Source organism: Suillus bovinus, assembly GCF_016758785.1.
Source record: "Suillus bovinus strain UH-Sbo-P2 chromosome Unknown EDB93scaffold_65, whole genome shotgun sequence".
In the NCBI taxonomy this organism is placed as follows: Eukaryota; Fungi; Basidiomycota; class Agaricomycetes; order Boletales; family Suillaceae; genus Suillus; species Suillus bovinus.
Genome location: NW_024542121.1, coordinates 76,849 through 98,074, shown reverse-complemented (window position 1 = coordinate 98,074; position 21,226 = coordinate 76,849). Strand labels below are relative to the sequence as shown.

At 48.4% G+C, this 21,226-nt stretch overlaps 10 protein-coding genes across 10 annotated transcripts; 9 read left to right on the top strand and 1 right to left on the bottom strand.

Annotated features, from left to right (window-relative positions):
- The first annotated feature begins 958 nt into the window (after positions 1–958).
- On the top strand, positions 959–2,738 carry EDB93DRAFT_1168446 (heterokaryon incompatibility protein-domain-containing protein). The gene has a single exon (XM_041450265.1). The coding sequence runs from the start codon at positions 1,080–1,082 to the stop codon at positions 2,481–2,483; it is 1,404 nt and encodes a 467-aa protein (XP_041304121.1). The 5' UTR covers positions 959–1,079; the 3' UTR covers positions 2,484–2,738.
- On the top strand, positions 2,620–4,434 carry EDB93DRAFT_1168444 (uncharacterized protein). The gene is made up of 3 exons (XM_041450264.1): positions 2,620–2,660; positions 2,740–4,186; positions 4,236–4,434. Exons 2-3 carry the CDS (start codon positions 2,803–2,805, stop codon positions 4,262–4,264), a joined length of 1,413 nt encoding a protein of 470 aa, XP_041304120.1. The 5' UTR covers positions 2,620–2,660; positions 2,740–2,802; the 3' UTR covers positions 4,265–4,434.
- Positions 4,435–4,446: 12 nt separating this feature from the next.
- On the top strand, positions 4,447–5,784 carry EDB93DRAFT_1168440 (Cleavage/polyadenylation specificity factor subunit 5). The gene is made up of 8 exons (XM_041450263.1): positions 4,447–4,525; positions 4,580–4,606; positions 4,658–4,831; positions 4,887–5,067; positions 5,119–5,194; positions 5,246–5,318; positions 5,387–5,428; positions 5,487–5,784. The coding sequence occupies exons 1-8, from the start codon at positions 4,506–4,508 to the stop codon at positions 5,506–5,508; spliced, it is 615 nt and encodes a 204-aa protein (XP_041304119.1). The 5' UTR covers positions 4,447–4,505; the 3' UTR covers positions 5,509–5,784.
- A 136-nt stretch (positions 5,785–5,920) lies between these two features.
- Positions 5,921–6,971, top strand: EDB93DRAFT_1091536 (ras-domain-containing protein; the record flags this gene model as incomplete). The annotated part of the gene is made up of 5 exons (XM_041446369.1): positions 5,921–6,103; positions 6,173–6,220; positions 6,275–6,347; positions 6,410–6,525; positions 6,696–6,971. 5 exons carry the CDS (start codon positions 5,921–5,923, stop codon positions 6,969–6,971), a joined length of 696 nt encoding a protein of 231 aa, XP_041304118.1.
- Positions 6,972–8,430: 1,459 nt separating this feature from the next.
- EDB93DRAFT_775573 (uncharacterized protein) lies at positions 8,431–10,178 on the top strand. Its single transcript, XM_041457426.1, has 6 exons — positions 8,431–8,544; positions 8,594–9,280; positions 9,360–9,425; positions 9,481–9,783; positions 9,857–9,924; positions 9,979–10,178. Exons 1-5 carry the CDS (start codon positions 8,533–8,535, stop codon positions 9,860–9,862), a joined length of 1,074 nt encoding a protein of 357 aa, XP_041304117.1. The 5' UTR covers positions 8,431–8,532; the 3' UTR covers positions 9,863–9,924; positions 9,979–10,178.
- An 89-nt stretch (positions 10,179–10,267) lies between these two features.
- Positions 10,268–11,153, top strand: EDB93DRAFT_775632 (uncharacterized protein). Its single transcript, XM_041457427.1, has 2 exons — positions 10,268–11,037; positions 11,104–11,153. The coding sequence occupies exon 1, from the start codon at positions 10,440–10,442 to the stop codon at positions 10,983–10,985; it is 546 nt and encodes a 181-aa protein (XP_041304116.1). The 5' UTR covers positions 10,268–10,439; the 3' UTR covers positions 10,986–11,037; positions 11,104–11,153.
- Positions 11,154–11,434: 281 nt separating this feature from the next.
- On the top strand, positions 11,435–12,517 carry EDB93DRAFT_775498 (P-loop containing nucleoside triphosphate hydrolase protein; the record flags this gene model as incomplete). The annotated part of the gene is made up of 2 exons (XM_041457425.1): positions 11,435–11,836; positions 11,886–12,517. The coding sequence occupies exon 2, from the start codon at positions 11,892–11,894 to the stop codon at positions 12,513–12,515; it is 624 nt and encodes a 207-aa protein (XP_041304115.1). The 5' UTR covers positions 11,435–11,836; positions 11,886–11,891.
- A 441-nt stretch (positions 12,518–12,958) lies between these two features.
- On the top strand, positions 12,959–13,981 carry EDB93DRAFT_1242334 (uncharacterized protein; the record flags this gene model as incomplete). Its single annotated transcript, XM_041452000.1, has 2 exons — positions 12,959–13,223; positions 13,284–13,981. The coding sequence occupies 2 exons, from the start codon at positions 12,959–12,961 to the stop codon at positions 13,979–13,981; spliced, it is 963 nt and encodes a 320-aa protein (XP_041304114.1).
- Positions 13,982–14,202: 221 nt separating this feature from the next.
- Positions 14,203–18,246, bottom strand: EDB93DRAFT_1168404 (uncharacterized protein). The gene is made up of 8 exons (XM_041450262.1): positions 17,857–18,246; positions 17,517–17,805; positions 16,884–17,467; positions 16,460–16,835; positions 15,662–16,402; positions 15,164–15,571; positions 14,798–15,108; positions 14,203–14,746 (listed from the first exon to the last, which is right to left on the bottom strand). Exons 1-8 carry the CDS (start codon positions 18,211–18,213, stop codon positions 14,387–14,389), a joined length of 3,426 nt encoding a protein of 1,141 aa, XP_041304113.1. The 5' UTR covers positions 18,214–18,246; the 3' UTR covers positions 14,203–14,386.
- An 89-nt stretch (positions 18,247–18,335) lies between these two features.
- On the top strand, positions 18,336–20,912 carry EDB93DRAFT_1168402 (uncharacterized protein). The gene is made up of 4 exons (XM_041450261.1): positions 18,336–18,644; positions 18,694–19,943; positions 19,994–20,273; positions 20,331–20,912. The coding sequence occupies exons 1-4, from the start codon at positions 18,373–18,375 to the stop codon at positions 20,581–20,583; spliced, it is 2,055 nt and encodes a 684-aa protein (XP_041304112.1). The 5' UTR covers positions 18,336–18,372; the 3' UTR covers positions 20,584–20,912.
- Positions 20,913–21,226: the final 314 nt, after the last annotated feature.

Below are 21,226 nucleotides of genomic sequence, written 5' to 3'. Positions count from 1 at the left end.
GCCTGCAAGATCCGAGTCTCAATCAGAATTCTTCACTGACTCGGCGCACAAGATCCAGGCTTTGAGTAACGAGGTCCATAACTCCATATGTTTGAAATGGTCCCGCTTAGCTAATCAGTTTTTGCATTGGAAAATTGGAAATGTCCGAGTCTGAATTTATTTTTCCGAATCGAAATAAATGTTCGAACATTTTTTTACTATCAATTTGACGGGAAATGCACAATTTGCACTTATTGCTGAATAACATCACAACAACAACAACACATGAGTATAAGTACCTTAGGTCTAATATGCGCGTTAGGCTCAATAAGATCTTTGTTTATTTTGTTGCGAGCGTGATGCAGTGGCAGCAACGGAAGTTGATCAAGGTATGGAAAACTCAAATGCACAATTTCGTCATACTATGTCACGGGTGGCACCTCCAATAGTATCAGAGGTTGATGGCATCTGGGTCGATCTTGGGTACACTTGCACAATTGTGTCTCATCTCGGTAAGGCCCCTTGTGACAGTGTCGATTTTGATTTGGTAGGCTTAAGCTGTTCCGAATTAAATACATGTAGAGTTGTTAGCTCTGGAGTGGAGCTCTGCGTTGTTCGATATTGCTGTTGGTTAAATAGTGTCAAAATGGTTCATAAAATGGAGAATTTCGCCTAGAATTTGGCAAACCATCCATTTTTATTTTTACCATAAGAATCACTGACATTTCGAAACAAATCTTGCACACTCAAACGCCAGTGTGTCATGATTCGTCGGACAGTGGGGTCCGACAGAGACAATTCCGTTCTGGACAGCTCGAGCAGAAGTCAGCCGACAGAACGGACAAGACATTCAGGCTCCATTCTACCATTACCTTATACAATATGTCGTGTTTCATGGTGCCACCCCGTGGATACGGAGCTGGATTGGCAAAAATGTCACTGACTAGGCCCAACGTGGAGTCTGATGGCGAGGATGAAAGTTTATGCGAGGAGGTTCATCAGGTGAGTTACCGAGAAAACGAAACTGAAATCACGAGCATGTCGCTCAAGATCCTGCGTTTTGTTTGTTTTAGAACGAGGCTCCGACCGAGGCAGACATAATGACTATCACAGCGGAGCTCGTGTTCAATGAGATGCCGAGTCATCTTATATACATCTCTGACGACTATGAGACAACGACCGTTATCGATCGTGAGACTCTGGTGGAACTGTTCCGTCAAGAATTGATCAATGTCTGCAAGGACCTTGTTTCCAAAGACAGAGTTCCTGACATGATCAGGCAGAAGTTGAGATATGCAGCCCTTTCTCACAGGTGGCTCGGCGTCGGGGAGCCAACGTTTCAGGCGATGTCCGTGGAAAGGAACCATCAGTCTACCATGACAAGGCCTGGGTTTATCAAACTCCATAACTTTTGCCGGAAAGCAAGGGAATACGGCTGTCGTCTCGCTTGGTCAGATACCTGCTGCATCGATAAAAGAAGTAGTGCGGAGCTCGATGAGGCCATCAGAGCCATGTTCAAGTGGTACCGCAACGCGGAGATATGTATAGTTTTTCTTGCAGACTCTTTGTCCATCTCGGACTTTCCGGAGGAAGTATGGTTCAAACGCGGTTGGACACTCCAGGAGCTTCTTGCCCCTCCCCGAATCAAGTTCTACGGCATGCATTGGGAAGAGCTCAGCAGTTCGCGCAACGACAAGGAAGACCATTCTATGTTAGACGCTCTTTCACAGGTGACAGGAATATCTCGCCAAAATCTGCTATATTTCAGTCCAGGGTTAGTCGATGTTCGTGAGAAAATGATATGGGCGTCCAAGCGGAGGACAACAAGAATGGAAGATATCGCTTATTCCTTGATCGGAATTCTTGATATCAGCCTTAGTGTGGCCTATGGAGAAGGAGAGCGAGCATTCCGCCGCCTGATGGAGGTGATCATCCAGGCCTGTCGTGAATGGAAGATCCTGGCGTGGGCCGGTCCCCATTCACCATTTCAAGCCAGCATTCCCCGTTCTCCTCTGGCGTACTGTGCTTTTGACGAAGCATCCGCCGGTATCCTCTTACCAAATCGCTATATGATGGATCGTCCCAGAAAACTTGGCGACCCTTTTTTTATGATGACGAAGAGAGGTTTGGAGCTTGAAGTCATCCTGGTAGAAATGATGCTACAGCAACCCGCACCACGACGGTCAGGAGGAACACAGAAAAAAACCCAAACTATCCGCCTTATCTCCGACTCTGCGAACTTTTTTGACGTCATAGCCCAGTGCGATATCACCTTCCTACCATTTTCGCAGTGGGCGGTCGCTATCGTGAACTATCAAGCTGATGAATCTGGAAAGCGTGGTGGTATCGGACAACTCAAACCCGCAAATGACTACCTGTGCTTCATACTCGGATCTAGTATCCATAGTTCGTATGGGGGATGGCAAAAGGTTGAGACGCAAAAGATAGTGACAATTCGCATCAAGAGGGAGGTGTACCAACAAGTCACGACAGTGTGGCTTTAGCTTCTGCCTGCTCGCTCACATTGTAACATATCTCTATCTTGTACAGGACCCTGGTGACATGAGTCGTTCTTAAATAGGCTTTTACTGCGGATGGCGGCTGATGGGCCTCTTTTCATACATATCTTTACACTGGACTTTTTTTTTTTTACAATCTTCAGAATTCACGCATGAACGAAGAGGTGAGCCCAACGGTTTGAGTATACCTATATCTGATCCTTCCTTCTGATGTATTCCACTGGCACACATTCGTTCGATAAGCTTGTTAAACCATTGACAGCATACAATCTCAATAATCTGTTGGTCTCGATAAGTTACGTGAATGGCTATTGAAGAGGTCTGCCGCATATTCCAAGACTATCTGCGGGAAAACATCCCACATCGGCTAATCGCGATATCAAAAATGGAAATCGTAGAGCAGCAATGGGTGGAGGAGTTATACATGCCGTCTATCAAGGCCGTGACGGAGAGAGATATAGAGCAACACACATTCTACCCGAATCAGAGAAGGGACGAAGTGATCAGAAACATCGTGAAAGGCATAGTCAGATATGCCGTTATGTCTCACAGATGGTGCCGCGAAGGAGAGGTGACGCTGCAGGAGATGACATCAGGTGGTACAAAGCTCGGGAAGCCCTCGAGTCATCACAAATTAGAAAACTTCTGTCAGAAGGCAGCGGAGTACGGATGTGATTTTGCCTGGGCAGACACATGCTGTATCGATAGGTCCGATCCTTCTCCAGAAGAGCTCAATAAATCCATGTTTCGGATGTTCAGGTGGTACCGCAATGCGCATGTCTGCATTGTACACCTTGCAGAGTCACTCACATTGGACGAATTCTTGCACGACTCTTGGTTTTTACAAAGTTGGACTTTGCAAGAACTCCTCGCCCCCGTCAGAGTCAAATTTTATGGGCGAACGTGGAAACCTATCTATAATACACGAGCCGAAAATGATAAAGCTGACCAGAGGTTGTTGGCTGCGCTTTCCACTGGCACCGGAATTCCGGTACGAGACATCCAATGTTATTGGGCGGGGACGGAGAGAGTACGTGAGAAGCTGATGTGGGCATCTCGCCGGACTTCACGACAAGTAGAGGATGGCGCCTACTCACTGCTAGCACTTTTCGACGTGCATATGAACGTGGTGTATGGAATAGGAGACGAAGCATTTGGTAGATTGATGGAAGTGCTCCTGCCAAGAAGCCAGGAGTGCGACATACTTGCCTGGGCTGGCATAGCATCCACAAAATATGTGTTCTTGCCACCGTCGGCGCAGGGATATAGCGCTCAATATCTGGACGAATCCTACAACCCCAGTCACGACCACTATAGATTGCGAGGAGACCAGGACATGAGCGTCATTGACGGACGGTTAAAAATGAAATTCCTGATGGTCGAGTTACATGAGGCAACATTCGGGGACGAAATACCTTTCTTGCAGGATGGTTACCACGCATGTGCACTCTTGCCCAAGGGCCTGCCCTCAGATATAACGATAAATCATGTGTCCGTTGTTTTCAGCAACAACATGCCTTGGCGTCCGTCCAAGTTGGCCCTCGGAGTTGTCGATTACGGGTGGACAAGTGATGACGAGAAGGGAGTCATAGAAAGAGGCCGTACCCATTTTTGCCTCCTCTTTGGAACGGATGATACACAAACAAGTTGGCAAAAGTTAATGACGGACAAAGTGGTCACCATAAAGACTGAAGATAGCATGAGACAATGCCTAGAAACTGTGGTGATGTAATTTACTTTGGCACAATGAACCACTAGTATTATAACTAAATGAACCTAACTCTAACATGCGGGGTGAACGTCTTGAACCCTAGCCCTGACGAGTTTGACAGGAATTCGAGCAGCATCCAAAATACTGTTGCGCCATATGGTAGAGGAGGCAGGACAAGGAGGAACGTGACTGTGACAACATAAAGAGTTGTGATCTAGTCACGCCTAGTCAGAATGCAAATGTACGACTGCTAGACAGTGCTACTAGTGCCGGTGAAGCTCAAACGTTCGATAACCATGTCCAACACCATCGCCTTGCATGTGTTTTTTCTCTGCAAAATGTGGCAGTCATCTAATGAAACTTAATACAGATACCCGCTATCGAACTTTACCTTTAGGTGAGTTGTGATGTAAATTCGCGACTGTCAATTCTAAGTTGTGAACACCAGCACAAAAGAGGCACAGCCTGAAGAGGATCCTTCCGTGTCCGCGCGCCTGCAGCGTCTCCAGAACAACTATGAGGACTTCGGTATGCGCCGCACCGTCGAGGGAATTCTTGTTGTGCATGACCACGGACATCCGCATATCCTAATGCTCCAAATTGCGAACGCGTTCTTCAAGCTGTGCGTTTCTGTATTCGATGGCGCTTTCGTTATAATTGGTTAATCGTATGGCTAGCCCCGGGGACTACCTCAAACCGGGAGAGGATGATATTGACGGACTTAAACGACGCCTCGACGAGCGCCTCGCACCACCAGTAGAGTCCAAGCAGTTCAACGCGTCCCATGGCGTTGACAACGAGTGGGAGATCGGTGACTGTCTTGCGCAATGGTGGCGTCCCAATTTCGAGACGTTTATGGTGCGTTCGTCTTTCTTGTAGCGAATGAGCGATGCTGACACATGCTCGTAGTACCCATTCGTGCCAGCGCACATCACGAAGCCAAAGGAGTGCAAGAAACTTTACCTAGTCCAGATGCCTGAGCGGAGTACGTCAGACAGTTCTGTCATACTTTTCATTCAACTTGTATCTTCATTAGAGGTCCTTGCCGTCCCCAAAAACATGAAGCTCCTCGCCATCCCCCTGTTTGAGCTGTATGATAACGCTGCACGGTTCGTATTGATAGTCTCAATAAGCTTGAGGGCGCATGTTTCATATTGTTAACGTCGTATAACCCCAGATATGGTCCCCAGCTCTCCGCGATCCCGCACCTACTGTCAAGGTAAGTGCTCATCTAAGCTGCACTAGACGAATTCCAGGCTTATGAATACTCCTTGCAGATACAACTTCATTTACCAGTAGACTTCGAACGAAAAAGTTGGTCTGGTTACTACCGCAGTACCATACATCTCCGAGAGATGCATTATGTTCCTTCCAACGGAGCTGATTTTTGCAGGCCATGAGCCTGGCTTAGGTACATAATTCACGAATGAATCATTTATCCCTCTATTACTGTTGTAGCTTTTGAAACCCTTGTTGCCCATGTTTTTGTAGTGTAATGTGATGAACTACTTTCGTAGTAGTCGACATGTTAATGAAACTCGAGGCGCCGAGGAGTTAGCCGAGAGGTCTTGCTTTGGGTGGACGCATGGTGCACAAACGAGGCTTGTTGCCTCCTGGTCTGTCCACGCATAATTCATCACCACTCGAGACACTTGTATTGTTCTACCAGCCATCTGCTGACACGAACTCTTCAACGGCCTAATCACATATCATGCCTGCAACGGACCTCATGAAGAAATCATCTACTTCTACCACTATTAACTCACCCGTAAATGTCAAACTTCTGCTTATCGGAAACGCCTCAGTAGGGAAAAGTAGTTTGCTGCTACGCTTCTCGGACGAACAATGGCTCCCGGAGGATGAAGCGAGCGCAACAATAGGTGTCGATTTCCGTGTTCGTTTGTCATTTCGTGCCTTCTTTCACTGGAGAATGCAAGTCGTGTGCTGACCCTAGTTGGTATAGGTGCACAAGATGGAGGTTAACGGACGGAAGGTGAAACTCAGTATATGGGTACGTTAGTTCTTTCTTTCCTGTAACTACGTGATAATGATGACTGTTTTGCAGGATACAGCCGGCCAAGAACGATTCCGTACAATCACATCCTCGTACTATCGTGGTGCTCAAGGGATCATACTTGGTGCGTTCTCGCTCACTTTTACGATAGGAAAGTTTTGGAGGTCTGATACTGCTGTGAAACAGTGTATGATGTAGCAAACCGCGAGACATTCGAAGCGCTTCCAAAATGGTTTTCAGAGATCGACACCTATGTCTCAATCACAGTGCCGAAGATTATTGTTGGAAATAAGGTTGATAAGGTACTTGCTTTTTCCCTTCACGTATTCCTGTTATCCTCGGACCTCAGTCCTTTTCATCGACCTGCCCCGCACTACATTTGGATTGCTATCGTCGGCATTTTGTCTACCTAGTGTCATTTACACTCCACATCTTGTTGCTTGTTTTCTGCCAACTGCTAATACATTTCCAGGAAAACTCTCGACAAGTATCCACCAACGAAGGTTCCACTTTTGCCTCTCGCCAGAATGCCCTCTTCGTCGAGGCCTCTGCAAAGACAGCTATAGGGGTACGCGAGGTATTCGAGGAGCTGGTGGCACGGATCCTTGAGACCCCAGAACTGTGGGCACCTGTGGCACCGGAAACTGGTGTAAGTTTTGGGAAGCGGGGTGAGGAGGACGGCATGCCGGGAACGATCGATGTGGGGCGTGACACAGCTGCACAGGACGACGGGGTTTGTGGATGTTAGATTCTGTGCTTGATCGGCTGTCACTGATGCTGCTTCGCACGCGGTGGATAAAACCCACGGGGGTCGGTGCGCCCATCAGTGATATTGTCGAGTTTTGTATACGATGCTGATGGCTATTTGTGCGGATAGATCTGCCTTGGACACGATCGATATACCTCGTATGTGCCTACGTACTGCACTCAAATCATGTACTATAGACACGTCTGGAGGAATCAATCCTTATTGCATTCACCATTACCGTATAGGGGTCATAAGCCGACTAGAAATTGAAGGTGCGGAATGGTGTGGATTAGGCATTCAAATAATTGTATGTGGTTCTAACGAATACTGTTGCGATCAGAGTCAAACACTACGTCCTAGGCAGGCTCATTAATATTGTCCACGTGGAGCATGCAGCAACCACCAGATCACACCGTGACGCTAGTGCATACGATATGTGCGCAGTATTAGCCATCGGCTGATCATATATCGGTGAAGATCTGGATACATCAAGAATACGCGGTTTTTGAAAGCGAACTTGAAGTAGCTGATACGACATGTTGCTGTGACGTGTCACACCTCCTCTGTGCCATGGCTGTCTCAAGAGATCAGAATGCGTGTTGTGGTCTTGCGCTACGAACAGCAGCAGATATTGCTGAGATTGTCGGATGTATGGAACGAATTGTCTATAACATCCTCCGTCTGTATCGTGACTTTGGCCAAGCGAACAACCCATTTCGTACGAGGATTCAACGTCCACGAACACTTGACCAAGGAGAACGCACATACATCCATTCCATTCTTGATGCCAACCTTCAGTCCACCTTAAATGAGAGAGGAGCTATATATAAAAACGATGCAGGTGACCTTTTATAATTCGTCGAAATGCAAGATCCGTTGACATAGAAAGGCTCCATAGAACTTTTGCAGTGCAGCACACCTACTAGGCTCAAGGCGGTCAGCCCCACAGCTGTAAAAACTTATTAGTGCAATGTTTTGGCCAAGTAAGAAGCACCGACACGAGGCAAGCTGTGGATGTCGAGAAACCTTATTGCCTCGTTTGTGCCTTTGTGGGAAAACTCGTGGCTGGGAGTAGGGAAACTTAAAGCACGTTTACGAGACGGACTGTACTGACGTAGCACCGATGGGTGGACCAGCGGTGAAGATTATCAGTGAGGTTAGAGTTTCGTATGGTGACAAATATATACAAATACGTGTTGCGCGGTTTCGAAAATCTTTGTGCAAACGACCGACCGCGTAATCATTCCAAGAATCCAATTCCAATTCAACCAAACGTTAAACTACTACTTTGGACGGGGCGAGTCTCGCTGCAGACATAAGCTAGGTCTACATCAGGGAGAGGGTCAGGCTGAGTAGGCTATGTTAGCGGCTGGTAGCCGAAGGACAGCCTCATGCCGTCTCAGACTCTCAGTCCTTCTTCGCCACACCGCGGCGGTGTGATTGCTTCAGAGCCTCAGATTCATGTATTAATACCATCATCGTTTCGTCACCCAAAAGGACAGACCACAGATACCCTTCGTCTTCACCAAAGTTTCGGTTCTTTGTACAGCCGCCAGTGCTCATGCCTGCAGAGGTCGCATTTCCACACGTCGGAGGTCTTCATGATATTGATACCTTTTCAGAGTCATATGCGTATGCATTCGAAGAACGTGATCATCATCGGTCCATCTGGGGCGGGAAAAAGCTCCCTCATTAACATGCTTTCTTCCGAGGCCAATGCTCGTACCTCGGGCGACACAATCGGCTGCACACAGTCAGAGGGGGTGTACACATGTCTTCTTCTTGGGGGAAAATCTTGTCAAGTGCACGATACAATTGGCCTCGAAGGAGGGCGATGGGGCTTCCTTCCAGCCAGAAGAGCCGAGAAGCGGCTCAAAACGTACTTGAAGAGATCGAGAGAACCGTGGCACCTTCTGGTATACTGCATGCCGGGAAGCCGAGGCCTGAGTAAACCGCATGCACGCAACTATAAGAAGTTCAAGTCAGTGGCGGACAAACTAGCGGTGCCGGTCGTGGTGGTGGTTACCAATCTGGAGGATTTCAAAGGTCCTATGGAGAATTGGTGGTGGGAGAATCTGGATATACTCGAAAGGCTCGGTATTCCGGCGACTACTGAACATGCATGCATCACTGCACTACCCAAGGATGAACTTAAGAACGGAGGACAACTTCACGATGATTCCTGTCAGGCTGTCAAAACTCTTATCAGAAACATTATTTGGCCCAGCAGTGACAGGGCCATCGGTGACAGGCCCATCAGTGACAGGCCCATCGGTGATAGGTCCAACAGTGTCAATCCATCTTTAGACGTACGTGCCGTGTTTGCAGGCCTTCTCATTCATTATAACAGTAGCATTCCAGGCTGATGCTACGCATGGTCCTCACCAGTTCGACGATGTCGATGAGCTCTCGTCAGGGTTTTTTGACGACATGCCAGCCGATGTCGTCAATGATGTGTGTAATCAGTATTTTCATTGTTCAGTTCTTATCTAGACAACTGTGCTCTCAGTCCTCTGCAAATGAACTCCTCGCTCGCCTTTCCTCGCTCCACCGCTCTCGACCCAAAAATGGTGAAGCGACAGAACTTCCGCAACCCTCAAGGCTTTCGGCGTCCCATTCACACTCGCTCATCACTCGCCTGTCGTCGTTCATTCACCGCTCTTCACCTGAAAACGATGTATCCGATGAACTTCAGCAATCCTCTACGCCTTCATTGTTAGATCCGCACGTGCTCCTAGCTCGCCTTTCCTCATTTTTGCCTCGACCTCGACTCGGCACCAACGAAGAAGCCGAATCACATCCCACGATGTCTGTAAGCCCACGTCCAGATGCACCCATCAGCCAGCTGTCCTCATTCTCCTGCTCCCGACCCCGCACCGATGAAGCCATAGAACTCCCCCAATACTCAAGCCGTGTTCGTGTTGTCGAAGTGGCTGCAGTGCGGGACAGGCAGGTATGTCTCTCCGATTGCCTTCACTATCCCTATGATTTAATGATTTCTGTTCAGACTTTGATTGTTGCTCAGGGGCCACACTTCCAGAAAGCAAAACGAGCATATGAGAAACAAACCCAGTTGCACAGCCAAGCTCAGGCATCGTCACCGTGCACCCAACCTGCTGCTGCCTCAATATCTGCGATACCTTCTGCTCCAGCAGGTACAGCAGCCGCACAGTCACTAGTAATCCAATGGTGGACCCAGATCGTGCTGTTTCTCTGCTGTGCATCTCCATCACACGCCTATAGCAATTAACATAGCTAGCATCGCAGCATGTGCACAACTACTACTAAGTGATCCTGCACCTATATCCCTTTCATTGTACCTTTCAGCACATCATCAATGTCGTTTCCTTCTTGTGAGACTCGCGCAATCCTTCGACCTCGATGGTGCTAGTTGTAGCGAGCGAAGGACAGTGTGTTTCCTGCTGTCCTTTGTCTTTGTGACACTCTGTGCTATCCTGGGGACTCTAGATGAACGCCCACAAAGCTGGGTCTCGTGCTGAGCCGGTGTCTGAACTTCATCGCGTCTTTGACGACACGCAACCCCTTGCCCAGACGACCTCTTTCTTCTTTCCCCCTGGTATTCCTGGTTCTCCTCTCTGTTTCTCTCGCTCATGGGCAGTCTCCCTAATTTCTCTTGTTCTCGCCCCAATCCTCCCCCTCTTCCTCGCTCTCCTTCATCTCTCCATCTCCTGCTCCTTCCTCAGGTCCAGATTCAGGGTCTCTGACAAGTTTCTAGCAAGACGATCAAGAGGCAGCCCTGATTGTTGCTCGAAAGTGATACTGGAACCCCCAAGTTATCCCGAGACTGGTACTTGCCGCCCTTCCCTGCCTACATCCTTCCACAGGCCTCAAGTCCGACGACTTCGCCCTGCCACAAAACATCCAGATGATGGCAGCACGGTACCTGTAGCATCGGAAGCTGGTAGAAGTGGAGTGAGGACGGCATGCTGGGAACAACCAATGTGGGGTATAACTCGGCTGCACAGGACTGCGGGGGTCCCAGTTGCTAGATAATGTGCTCAACTTACGGCTGTCACTATGATGCGCGGCGGATAGAACCAACAGGGTCAGTGCATCTACCAGTGATATCTCGAGCTTTGTGTAAGATGCCGATTGCTGTTTGTACGGATAGATCTGCCTCAGAAACGACTGGTATAAATCTCATGTGCCTGGGTACTGCACTCAAATCATGTACAATAGAAGGCCTTCTTAACCAACCACTAGTACTGTACTGGTTTCCCTCATTGTCCAATGTGTGGGTTACACAATATCCAACATATCCACTAGGAATCCCAGCGCATGCATGACACATGCGCAGTATTAGCCTCATCGGTTGATCCTATATTTCTTTCTAAAAAAAATCTGTATTTATTGTCTGAAGATTTGAATGCACGATTTCTTGATCGCGAAGTAGTTAATATACGCATATAGCCATAGCCATCTCGAGACCTGACCTGCATCAACTCTGATCATCAATTGATGGATCTTCAGTTTCACACAATGATTCCGATTCAACTCAAACGTTCAACTACTTTGTACGGGGAACAACGTGAATTTTGCTGCAGACATAGGTCAGGTCTAGACTTGACTCCGGTCCAGGTTGAGTCACAGGCTAGGTTAATTAGCGGCCGGTCATGATATGCATGATAGCCGAAGTACAGCCTCGTGGCCGTGACTGGCCAGTACTTCGCCACACTGTGGCTGCGTGATTCCTCCAGAGCCTCAAATGCATGTAGTATTAATACCAACGTCGTCTCGTCATCCAAAAGGGAAAACCATAGATACCCTTCGTCTTCGCCAAATACCTTCCACTGGGTTTCGGCTCTTTGCACAACTTTGGAGCGGCCAGTGTTTACACCTGTAAAGTTCGCATTTCCACTAGTTGGGGGTCTTCATGATAATGACACCTTTCAGATTCATATGTCGAAGAACGTGGTCATCATTGGCCAATCTGGGGCGGGGAAAAGTTCCCTCATTAACATGCTCTGTCCCGGGGCCGATGCTCGTATCTCGAACGACGCAACTGGTTGTACACAGGAGGAGCAAGAGTACACATGTGTTCTTGGGAGAGGAAAATCTTGTCAGGTACACGATACAATTGGTCTCGAAGAAGGGCGATGGGGCTTCCTTCCAGACAAGAAAGCGCAGAAGAAGCTCAAAACGTACCTGAAGGATTCGCAAAAATCCTGGCACCTTCTGGTATACTGTATACCGGGAAGCCGGGGGCTTAAGAAATCGCATGCGCGCAACTTCAATAAGTTCAAGTCAATGGTGGGCAATAGAGTGCCGGTCGTAGTGGTCGTTACCCATTTGGATCAATACGAAGGTCCTTTGCAAGATTGGTGGCCGAGGAATCTGGATACTCTCAAAAAACTTGATATCAATCCGGAGTCTACTGCAGGGCATGCATGTATCACTGCATTATCCAGGCGTGATCTTGAGAGATACAATAAAGGAGCGCTTTACAATCAATCTCTTCAGGACGTCCAAAATCTTATTAGAAGCATTCTTTGGCCCAGCAGGGCTAACAGGACCACTACCTAACTCCGTGATGCAGTCCGCAAGTCCATTTCAGAGTTTTCATCCTATAATTTTCATGCAGAAATCTCCTTAAAAAGCAGAGCATCGATATGAACACTCTTGTGTTTAATTCCCAGACCCTCCCGAATCAAACTCCTCGTCAATCTCTTATGCTATTTCGTTACTGGTAATACTGCACCCATTGTAGACCTATTGAATAAAGACCCGACGAGTCAACTGCATTTACTCAAGAAGCGACACGAGGGTTGAAAATCTGGGTAGTATTACTAGTAAGCTATTGCCGCAAACTCTAGAACTCGATTACATAATGATAGTCCACGCTGCCTAGTCTTCGTCATGACTCCGCAACTCGGAGCATCTTCAAGTTGATGTCTTTCCTCATCATTACTGCTGCAGATGTATCCAGAATTGTATCATCAATTCATCACTCCAGGCTTGAGAATCTGATGGCTTTCGTATTTCATACTCTATCCTCAGGTTCTGGCTTCGATGCCCCGCTGCGTGAAGCAATTACTATGGCCCAACACAATGTACTTTTCATGCCCGCACGAGTGCAGGGATTAGGGACCAGCATCAAGGTGGTCTCAATTCCGCGTCATCCTGCTGATCAAGGCGGGCTTCCTGCGTCCAGCCTGGTTCTGGACGAAAACACAGGCGGCATACGTGCAATCGTTAACGCAAGGCAACTAACAGCTCTTCGTACAGCTGCTGGTGCGCTTTCAATCCAATCTGATGAACAAGCACATAAATCAATCATATACACATGAGCAGGTTCTCTGCTTGCTACACGTCTTCTCTTGTCTGTTCGAGACCCAACCACGCTCCTTGCTTTCGGAGCAGGCAAGCAAATCGAGGCTCACGTGGATCTCCACCTTCGTGCCTATTCGACTATCAAAACTTGCACGATAGTCAACAAGTCAAACAATCAAAGACTCGCTGACCTTATCATCCGCCTGAAGTCAGCTCATCCAACAGTCACATTTCAGTTTCTCATTTTGAAGGATGACATCGCTGGACTGGAACAAGTTACCCGTGCAGCCAACATCATATGCACGGCCACATCTTCAACGGAGCCACTTTTCGAGGCGAAATGGGTTTCTCCGGGGACACATCTCAATCTCGTTGGGAGCTACACGCCTGAAATGGCAGAAGTCTCTTCAGAGTTGCTACACCAGGCTGGAAAAGTAGTCGTGGACTCCAGAGAAGCATGCATGTCTGAGGCCGGAGAGCTCATAAAGGCCAGGTTTAATGAAGAGGACGTGGTTGAAATTGGAACGCTGGTCCATTTTGACAACGACTCACCAGATGCTGACTACAAGAAGGTTCACGCGTTGTGTGACGAGGTAAGACAGGCTGGTGAAATCACTATATTCAAGAGCGTGGGCGTAGGATTGCAAGATGTAGCCATCACGAATATGGTGGTGAATCTTGCGGGAGAGATTAGTACTCGCTTTGACTCCTATGACTAATTTTGATCATCATCAATTCTACTGAAACAGTGAAACCACAATCCTTACTAGTAACCTGTTGAAGAGATTCAATAAGTAACACCTTTAGAACTTCGAATTTATAACATGCTTTCACCGTACATGCAAGGACTGTGCGAACCGTTTTCCAGTCGAGCGTCAACGGTTTGCTCAGATACAGGCACATCAGAGATCTCAGACCCTGGAACACGCGTCGGTCTGCTCCCGGATAGAATTTTTTTATCGACTCGAGCGCTCGAGGAGGAACGCACACGAAAAATAACCTTCTGATCCATAACCGAAAGCCAAGCAATAAATTGTCGATACAACCTGGCATTGAAGAGCAATGCAAAAGACCATCATCTATATGATTGTCGTACAGAGTCGAACCTTAACCACATGCACGAATCACAAACACCAACCCACAGCCCGCCCAATATCCCTAATACTCCTGCGATCACTCAACGACAAAGCCGTCGCCAGACTTTCCCGCTCCTTGTCTTTGAGGCCCTGTAGCCCGTATGCTTTAGCCAAGTAGTACCAGGCCTCAGGAACGTCCCATCCAGGTCCTCGGGTGACGTGTCCGAGAATCCCAGCGACTAGATCAACCTTATCCGAGTCAACTGTGTCGGTCGAAGACTTTGTGGAAAGGTGGATGCGACACAAGTGCACAGATGCAGCGATATCGTCAGGCGAGATGAACAGGGCTTTTTGAAAAGCTTCTAGAGCCTCTGTATTACGATCCAGCGCCATGTAGTATAGCCCAAGCTGTGTCATGATTAGTGGACGCACTGGTAGAAGAACATATGATATGCGCACCTGCACCCAAACAGCAGGATTTTCAGAGTCTTTGACTTCTGCTTCTTGGACTGCAGCTTTGGCTTGCTCTATTTTACCAAGTCGTCGAAAAGTGGCAGCAGACATGGTCCAAAGGTCACTTATAAGCTTGTCGTCTCTCGTCGCGTGGAGTGTAGGTGTGTCCTCCTGCACCGGAGGAAGCGGGGGAGGCGGAGCAGGTGGTGACTCGATGAGTGCGGCAGCTGCATTATGACGAATTAGAGAACGCAGCCGGCGGCGGGAGTGTATTGATGACGCTTGGTAGTTATGGTTCTGTAGCACAGCATGGAAGTCTAGAATAATCGTGAAGAAAGATGTGGTGGGGAAACAAAACAAAAAATAGTTTACCTGGTGCAGAGTTCATCCTTTTTAAATTTCCGTTGCGTACAACGCCATTTCCGAGTTTCCTGGAAATAGTACTAATCTTTGCCTGCCCTTTATGGACGCGGGCTTTCAGCATCTGCTGCACTTTCCTACCAGTGCCATCTGCTGAAGAGGAACGTGTACCCTTCAGCGAGTCCTTCTCATCCATGCTGAGTGGAAAATGGCGATGCGGCTCTGCAGGCGTCGCAGGTGTCACAGTGATTGGCGGAAGTTCCGATGACGAGAGGTCTTGCTGACCAAGAGAGAGACCCAGAGATCCATGTTGGTCTACATCAGGACCTTTTTCATTCAGTGGTTCCTGTGATGGCTGGTGCATTACTAATGACGTTCGTGTAGTCCTGGCGCCGGTACCAGTATCCATTGACGACCTCGCTGATCCACACAAACCACAACCAGATAAGATCAGCTCCATACAGCCCGAGGTAGGATGAGGAATAGGGGAAGCTTGCTTCCTGGACTCACGCTGCGTCTCGGTCATAGACCCCGAAGTAGAGGGCGACCCTTTGCGTTCCGCAACCCAGCCAAATACGTCAACCCACCGCCCCTCTGCACCCTCAGGACCTTCTATATGTTCGGCGAGTGCCATCTGTGTCATTCTGAGCTGGAGGGCGTAATCAAATGCGTCACGAGGAGAAGGCAACGGATGGTCAGGTAAAGGTTGGAGGAGAGTGGCAGATGGTGGTATAGTGGTTGCATCTGGATCAAGAAGCCTCTTGTGCTCAGATGTCGGACCGTCGGCATCATTCAGCGGTAGACGTGCAGCTGGAAGCTTTGAATGACCTTTTCCTTGGGCATATTGATGGTCTGATTCAAAGTCTTTGGCCTGGATACCATCAGCCATAGGTGCTTTCACCGCAATGTCATTGGTAGTATTTTCCGCGTCGAGTCTAGCTGGACTTTCCATGTCCTGCTTCCCCTCATCTAGATCTGCACCCACTTCTAAAACACCGGCCGCCTTCTCCCACTCGCCGTTAGCACTCAGTAACAGACCGAGAAGATGCCAATGTCGAATCTCATTAGCATCGTCTTCAACAGCTGCGCGAGCGGATACGATCGCCTCGTCCAAATTTTGCGAACTTCCAGGTAAAGAAAGTGCGATTGCGAGCTGATGATGTGCGACAGGTGTAGGGTGTATTGCGACAGACTTCAAGTAGGCAGCGAGGGCGCGACTTAGACGAGCCTGCCGCGTGTAGGGGTCCTGTTCTGATATAGCATAACATTTTAGTCATGGAATATATAAATATCAGGATGGACACCCACCTATTATTGCCAGTGTCGTATAATATACGCCTTCGGCCAGTGCGACTCTCGCCACCATCTCCTTATCGTCCTCATCCAGTCTCGTTTTCGCCTTTTCGATCATATCACCGGCCTCCTTGGCATCGTCGATACCATCCTGGCGTGAAATGGAAAGACGACAGAGCATCCGGGCACCATTGATAAGCGTCTCAACCCAATGACGATCCGTGTCAAAGTCATTATCCACCCCTGCTTCCCGTGCTTTTGAAACGACCTGAACGTATAACCTCAGGGTACGTTTAGCCAACTCCGAATCGCCGGAAATAAAAAGCAGTCTTGTCATGTGTCGATAGATACGGTATGAGTTGAAGGTCAAACGGGTAGCCCACCAGAGCATCTATATAGGGTCAGTGACCTGATAGAAGTCCAGCCAGCGCAATCTTACATCAAGAACCCAACGGACAGGGTCAGACAAAGCCCCATCAGCCTCCCACACTGCCACACACAAATCTACAAAATCCTCCACTTTGACGTTACGTTCACCAGCCTTGGGGAAAGTAGTGCAAGCTCCTAGAATTGTGCGATATTCATGGATGACCGAGCGAGCAGTACTTATCCATTGGGGTGGTTTCGCTGAATGAAACGACGGATCAGGAGTGGCTGGAGTTGATGACGTCTGATGTTGGATGATTAGCGCTCGGAGGTGAAGGACTGCAACTGTGGAGCGGTGACCAGTGCGAAATGTCGCCGGCCAATGTGCGCTGCAAGCTTGATAATGGGTGAACATAATCCAAATAAGGCCATCGTTCTCATCCAGACAGCAAAACCGCGAAAGAAGAGATATGGTCCTGAACATGAGACGTTCTGTCCAACGCCAGAGCTCGCGGTAGTTGTCGAATGAAGCGGGAGATGAATATGTGGCAGTGAGTGTCCGTGGTATCTCTGACGTTATGTTACTCAGAAGTGGGAGGGCAGATGAGTAGGCTTGGATTGCTTTCTTGGGTTGTAACAATTTTTCGAAGCACATGCCTATTAGAGTGAATTTCAATGTGGTGAAGTAGATGGTGGAAAGGCATACCTTGTAAGCATGTGCTCCTTATGGATTCAATGATTGCCCAAGCTCTCCCATCCTTGACGTCAGCTGTCGAACCAGGAGAGTCGGCGGAAACAAAACTACCGGTCCATGAAGATGAGGTTTCGGTAACCGATCCAGATACTTGAAGCGCAGAATTATCTGAACGAGTGGTGAAAGATGGGGGTATATGAGTCTGCGCCTCGAGCAGCTTTGGTACTTGGGACAAATAGGAAAGGCATTCCGAGAATTGGCCGAGGGCATATGCGTAGAGCGCAAGTGCAAGATGAAGAGACTATGTGACCATCTTCAGTATCGCACGAAATAGGGATGGAAAGTGAATTACATCGAAATTCTTGCTGTCCAGACTCTTTAATATCTCATACCCCCCTCTAGCTTCCTCTATCCGCTCCGGTGGTAAGAGACACTCGTCGCCGAGAACGAGCTCGTCATCATTTTCTAGGCCTAGCTGGTCCACATTCTCTGTGTCTGCTCCGAGCAGTAAAAATATAGCTTGGGTTTGTGATGCGACCTCTGCCACGTCTTGGAAACCTTTACAGTGTTTCTTGAACTTGCGTATCATATGAAACCAAGACAACGGAGAGCCATTTTGAGCTGTTCCTGGTGAAAGAGACGACCATTGACCTGCAGTGAGAGTAGCTCTTAGTTGAGCCCAGTAGTACTTGTCTTTTGCATGGGCCATGTATGCTCATCATCGTAGGATGCAGTCCTTATGATGCTTACAATTCGACCCCCCAAAAAAGTCAACCCCCCAATTTTAAATACCTTCCTTTCATGGTAGTATGGGCGTTGCTTGTATCCTTGGTCAGTCGTTCGTCGTCTTGGTTATTTGTATGTAGACATGGCTTCTTCTTCTCCATCATCGACACCACCAGCCCTGACGCCGGATGACACTGGCTCAGCTTCCACAGACTCTCAAAGTCACGCAGAAGCAGCAGTCAAGAACCTGAAAGCGCGTCGTTCGACCGCTTTCTACCCTAACATGAACTCTGCCAACAAGCCAGTAAAGCCATTCAGCAGAAGTGCAGCAAAACGTCAGAGCGTCATGACACTTGGCAGCATAGAACATCTTCAGCACTATTTCACAAAAACAGGCATCGTTGCCAAGCCCAAGTGCGTATTTCTTTCTTTCTCATGGACTTTCTGCTCATATTAGGTCAAGCCCATCGAAGAAGTTCAGTGGTCAACTCGTCCCAGCCCTCGGTGGAATTTCTGCGGCAAAATCCGCTAAAGCATCATTAGGCAGTCTGTTGGAATTCGAGTTACCCCCATCACCTACTATTCCGCAGATCCAGCAGCCAGCTTTCCCTCCGTTCGTGAAGACGTACGAAACGGACCCTGAAGTGTTCCTTCCAGGTGTCATACAAGACCTCATGGTTGTTTCAGATGCGTGGGGGTTGTCAATTAGTAACAGCGACAGTCCGAGACGCGATTTTCATCTCCTTAGCCCGCATACGTCCAATACTCCCCAAGATCGCCTGGATATTCTCAACTTGCTCAAGATCACGACCCGTGCTATTCGTTCAGTGCGGAACTACGTGATCACATTACCAGACGATTCCGCTGGAACTCTCCGCAGCCAGTACCGCAACAAGGTCACGGCAAGTTCACCCCATCCGAAAAGAAACGCGCCGCACCAGAAGACCCAGGCAGATCCCCTGTCACTTATCCGCAAGTCTGCGTTAGAAGTTTTGGCTGTTCTTCGCGAACTCGAAGAGCGCTCACGCGTACCTCTATCTGACGAGGCTTATGACGTGCAAAGCGATCACGGTTCCATTCCTGATCATGGTGGTACATCACCATCGCGTGTGGCATCACCCGCTGCGCTTTCAGACACGTCTCACGATCACGACCATGACCTTTCTATCGATCCAGACATGTCGATTTCTTTCGTGCACGTACAAGGTCGACACGAATCCGTGCCAGTGTGGGAGGATGACTACTATGACTCGATCATGAATGAAGAGGAAGGAGAAAAGAGACATCACTGGGACGATCGTTTAGTGCTGGGTGGGGGTTGGCTGTACAAGCAGGACATGACGTTGGCCGACTTAGCGAAAGAGAAGGAAGTCGTGCGGCGGTATGTGGACGTGGTAGATGATGTTCTATTCGGAGAAGTCAAGGAGGGTAAAAGAGGCTGGGAACGAGAACACGAGAGATTTGCAAAGAAGGAGAGAGAAGGCCGGTCGAAGAACAGGCGCGTTAGTGCGGGTGACGCAGATCCTTTTCGGTCTCCGTCCTCGCCTCCATCCTCTAGGCGGGTGGTATCGTCTGGTTTGCTAGATTCGATGCAAAGACTTACAATGATGGAAGAGAATGAGGAAATGACTGCCCTTTCTGAGGAGGAAAGCGTGGATGAAGAGGATTTGCCCGAATGGGCGATGCGTGGATCCTTTGCTGAACACCCATTGGGTTGGTCCTTCAATTTCTTGATTCTCCCAAACCTAATCGAGTTCCGGCAGGCCGGGCACATGCGCTCATCCACGCTCTGCTTCCGGACCACCTCTGTTCGTTGCTACCGCCCGCGACAGATAGAAACGCATTCCTTCTCGCGCTTTCATCTGGCCAGTTTCTATGCATAGCATACAACACTGGCGTCCGGTGGTCACGTAAACCATGGGGGTTTATTTCGCCCGATTCCATTCATGATATCGTGGCACTGGAGGCTGCGGAAGACGAGAAAGAAAAAAGCAAGACTGGCTGGACGTTTAGACGAACAGATAACCTTCGATTGTGGGCCGCGTACGTTGTTTTCTTCTTCAGGTTGCGTCTCCTGATGTCAGCCCGTCACCCATCTAGCGCACTAAAAATTCGATACCTCTTGCCAATGATCGTACCCTCCACTCCCGGCCGGACAGATCACCAACTCAAGCCTTCACATAGCACGCCAGAGAACTCTCCGTCAAAGATACGGTTCCCTTCCACAGAACCCCTGATCATTTTCGATCCTCGCCTCGTTGCGCGCAAGGACGAGGGGTGGGAAACAATGCTCCAGGATGCCCTGCTTAGATGGGTAGAAGTTGTTGTTGAAGAGCGAAGGGGCGAGCGGTAACTTACCTCCTCTTTCATCATACTGATTCTTTTTGGTGGATCCTTCGTCGCGGTTATTTGGGCTTATGGCAATTTTATCTCTATTCCCTCAAGATAATCATAATATTTCAATCACATCAGGCATATATATCCCTATTGCTACCTGCTCTCTTAGCTACTCTATTGCAGCTGTTTACTGTGGATGAATATTGCATACATACCTACTCAAGACACTATCATGATGTACCTCATTTATTTCGGAAATTCACTACGAGGATTGACGCTGCGCAACTAATGCTCCGTGTTGGTATTATGGAGCTTCTGCTGGCACTTGCGCCGTTACTGTCCACTGTGAGCAGAAAAGTTTAGATCAACTTTGAACATCTGGATGGAGCACTTAAGGAAAACTGTAGGTGCAGTTGACCATCACAATGGTTCAAACGTTCAAGTTAATCAAAACACCAAACGATATGGAAAGCCGGAGGGTTGGTTTGAATTTAGTTCATACAATTGATCTCTATGCAGCACGCTCATAGTTTCATTATAGAATTGTCCGCCGCGATCTGCACAATAAAGAAACAAATTTTCTCAGGATATGTATTGGCCCATCTGCCAATAGCACTTTGTTGGCTTCGTCTCAGTTGTGATACTATCTATACTGCCGC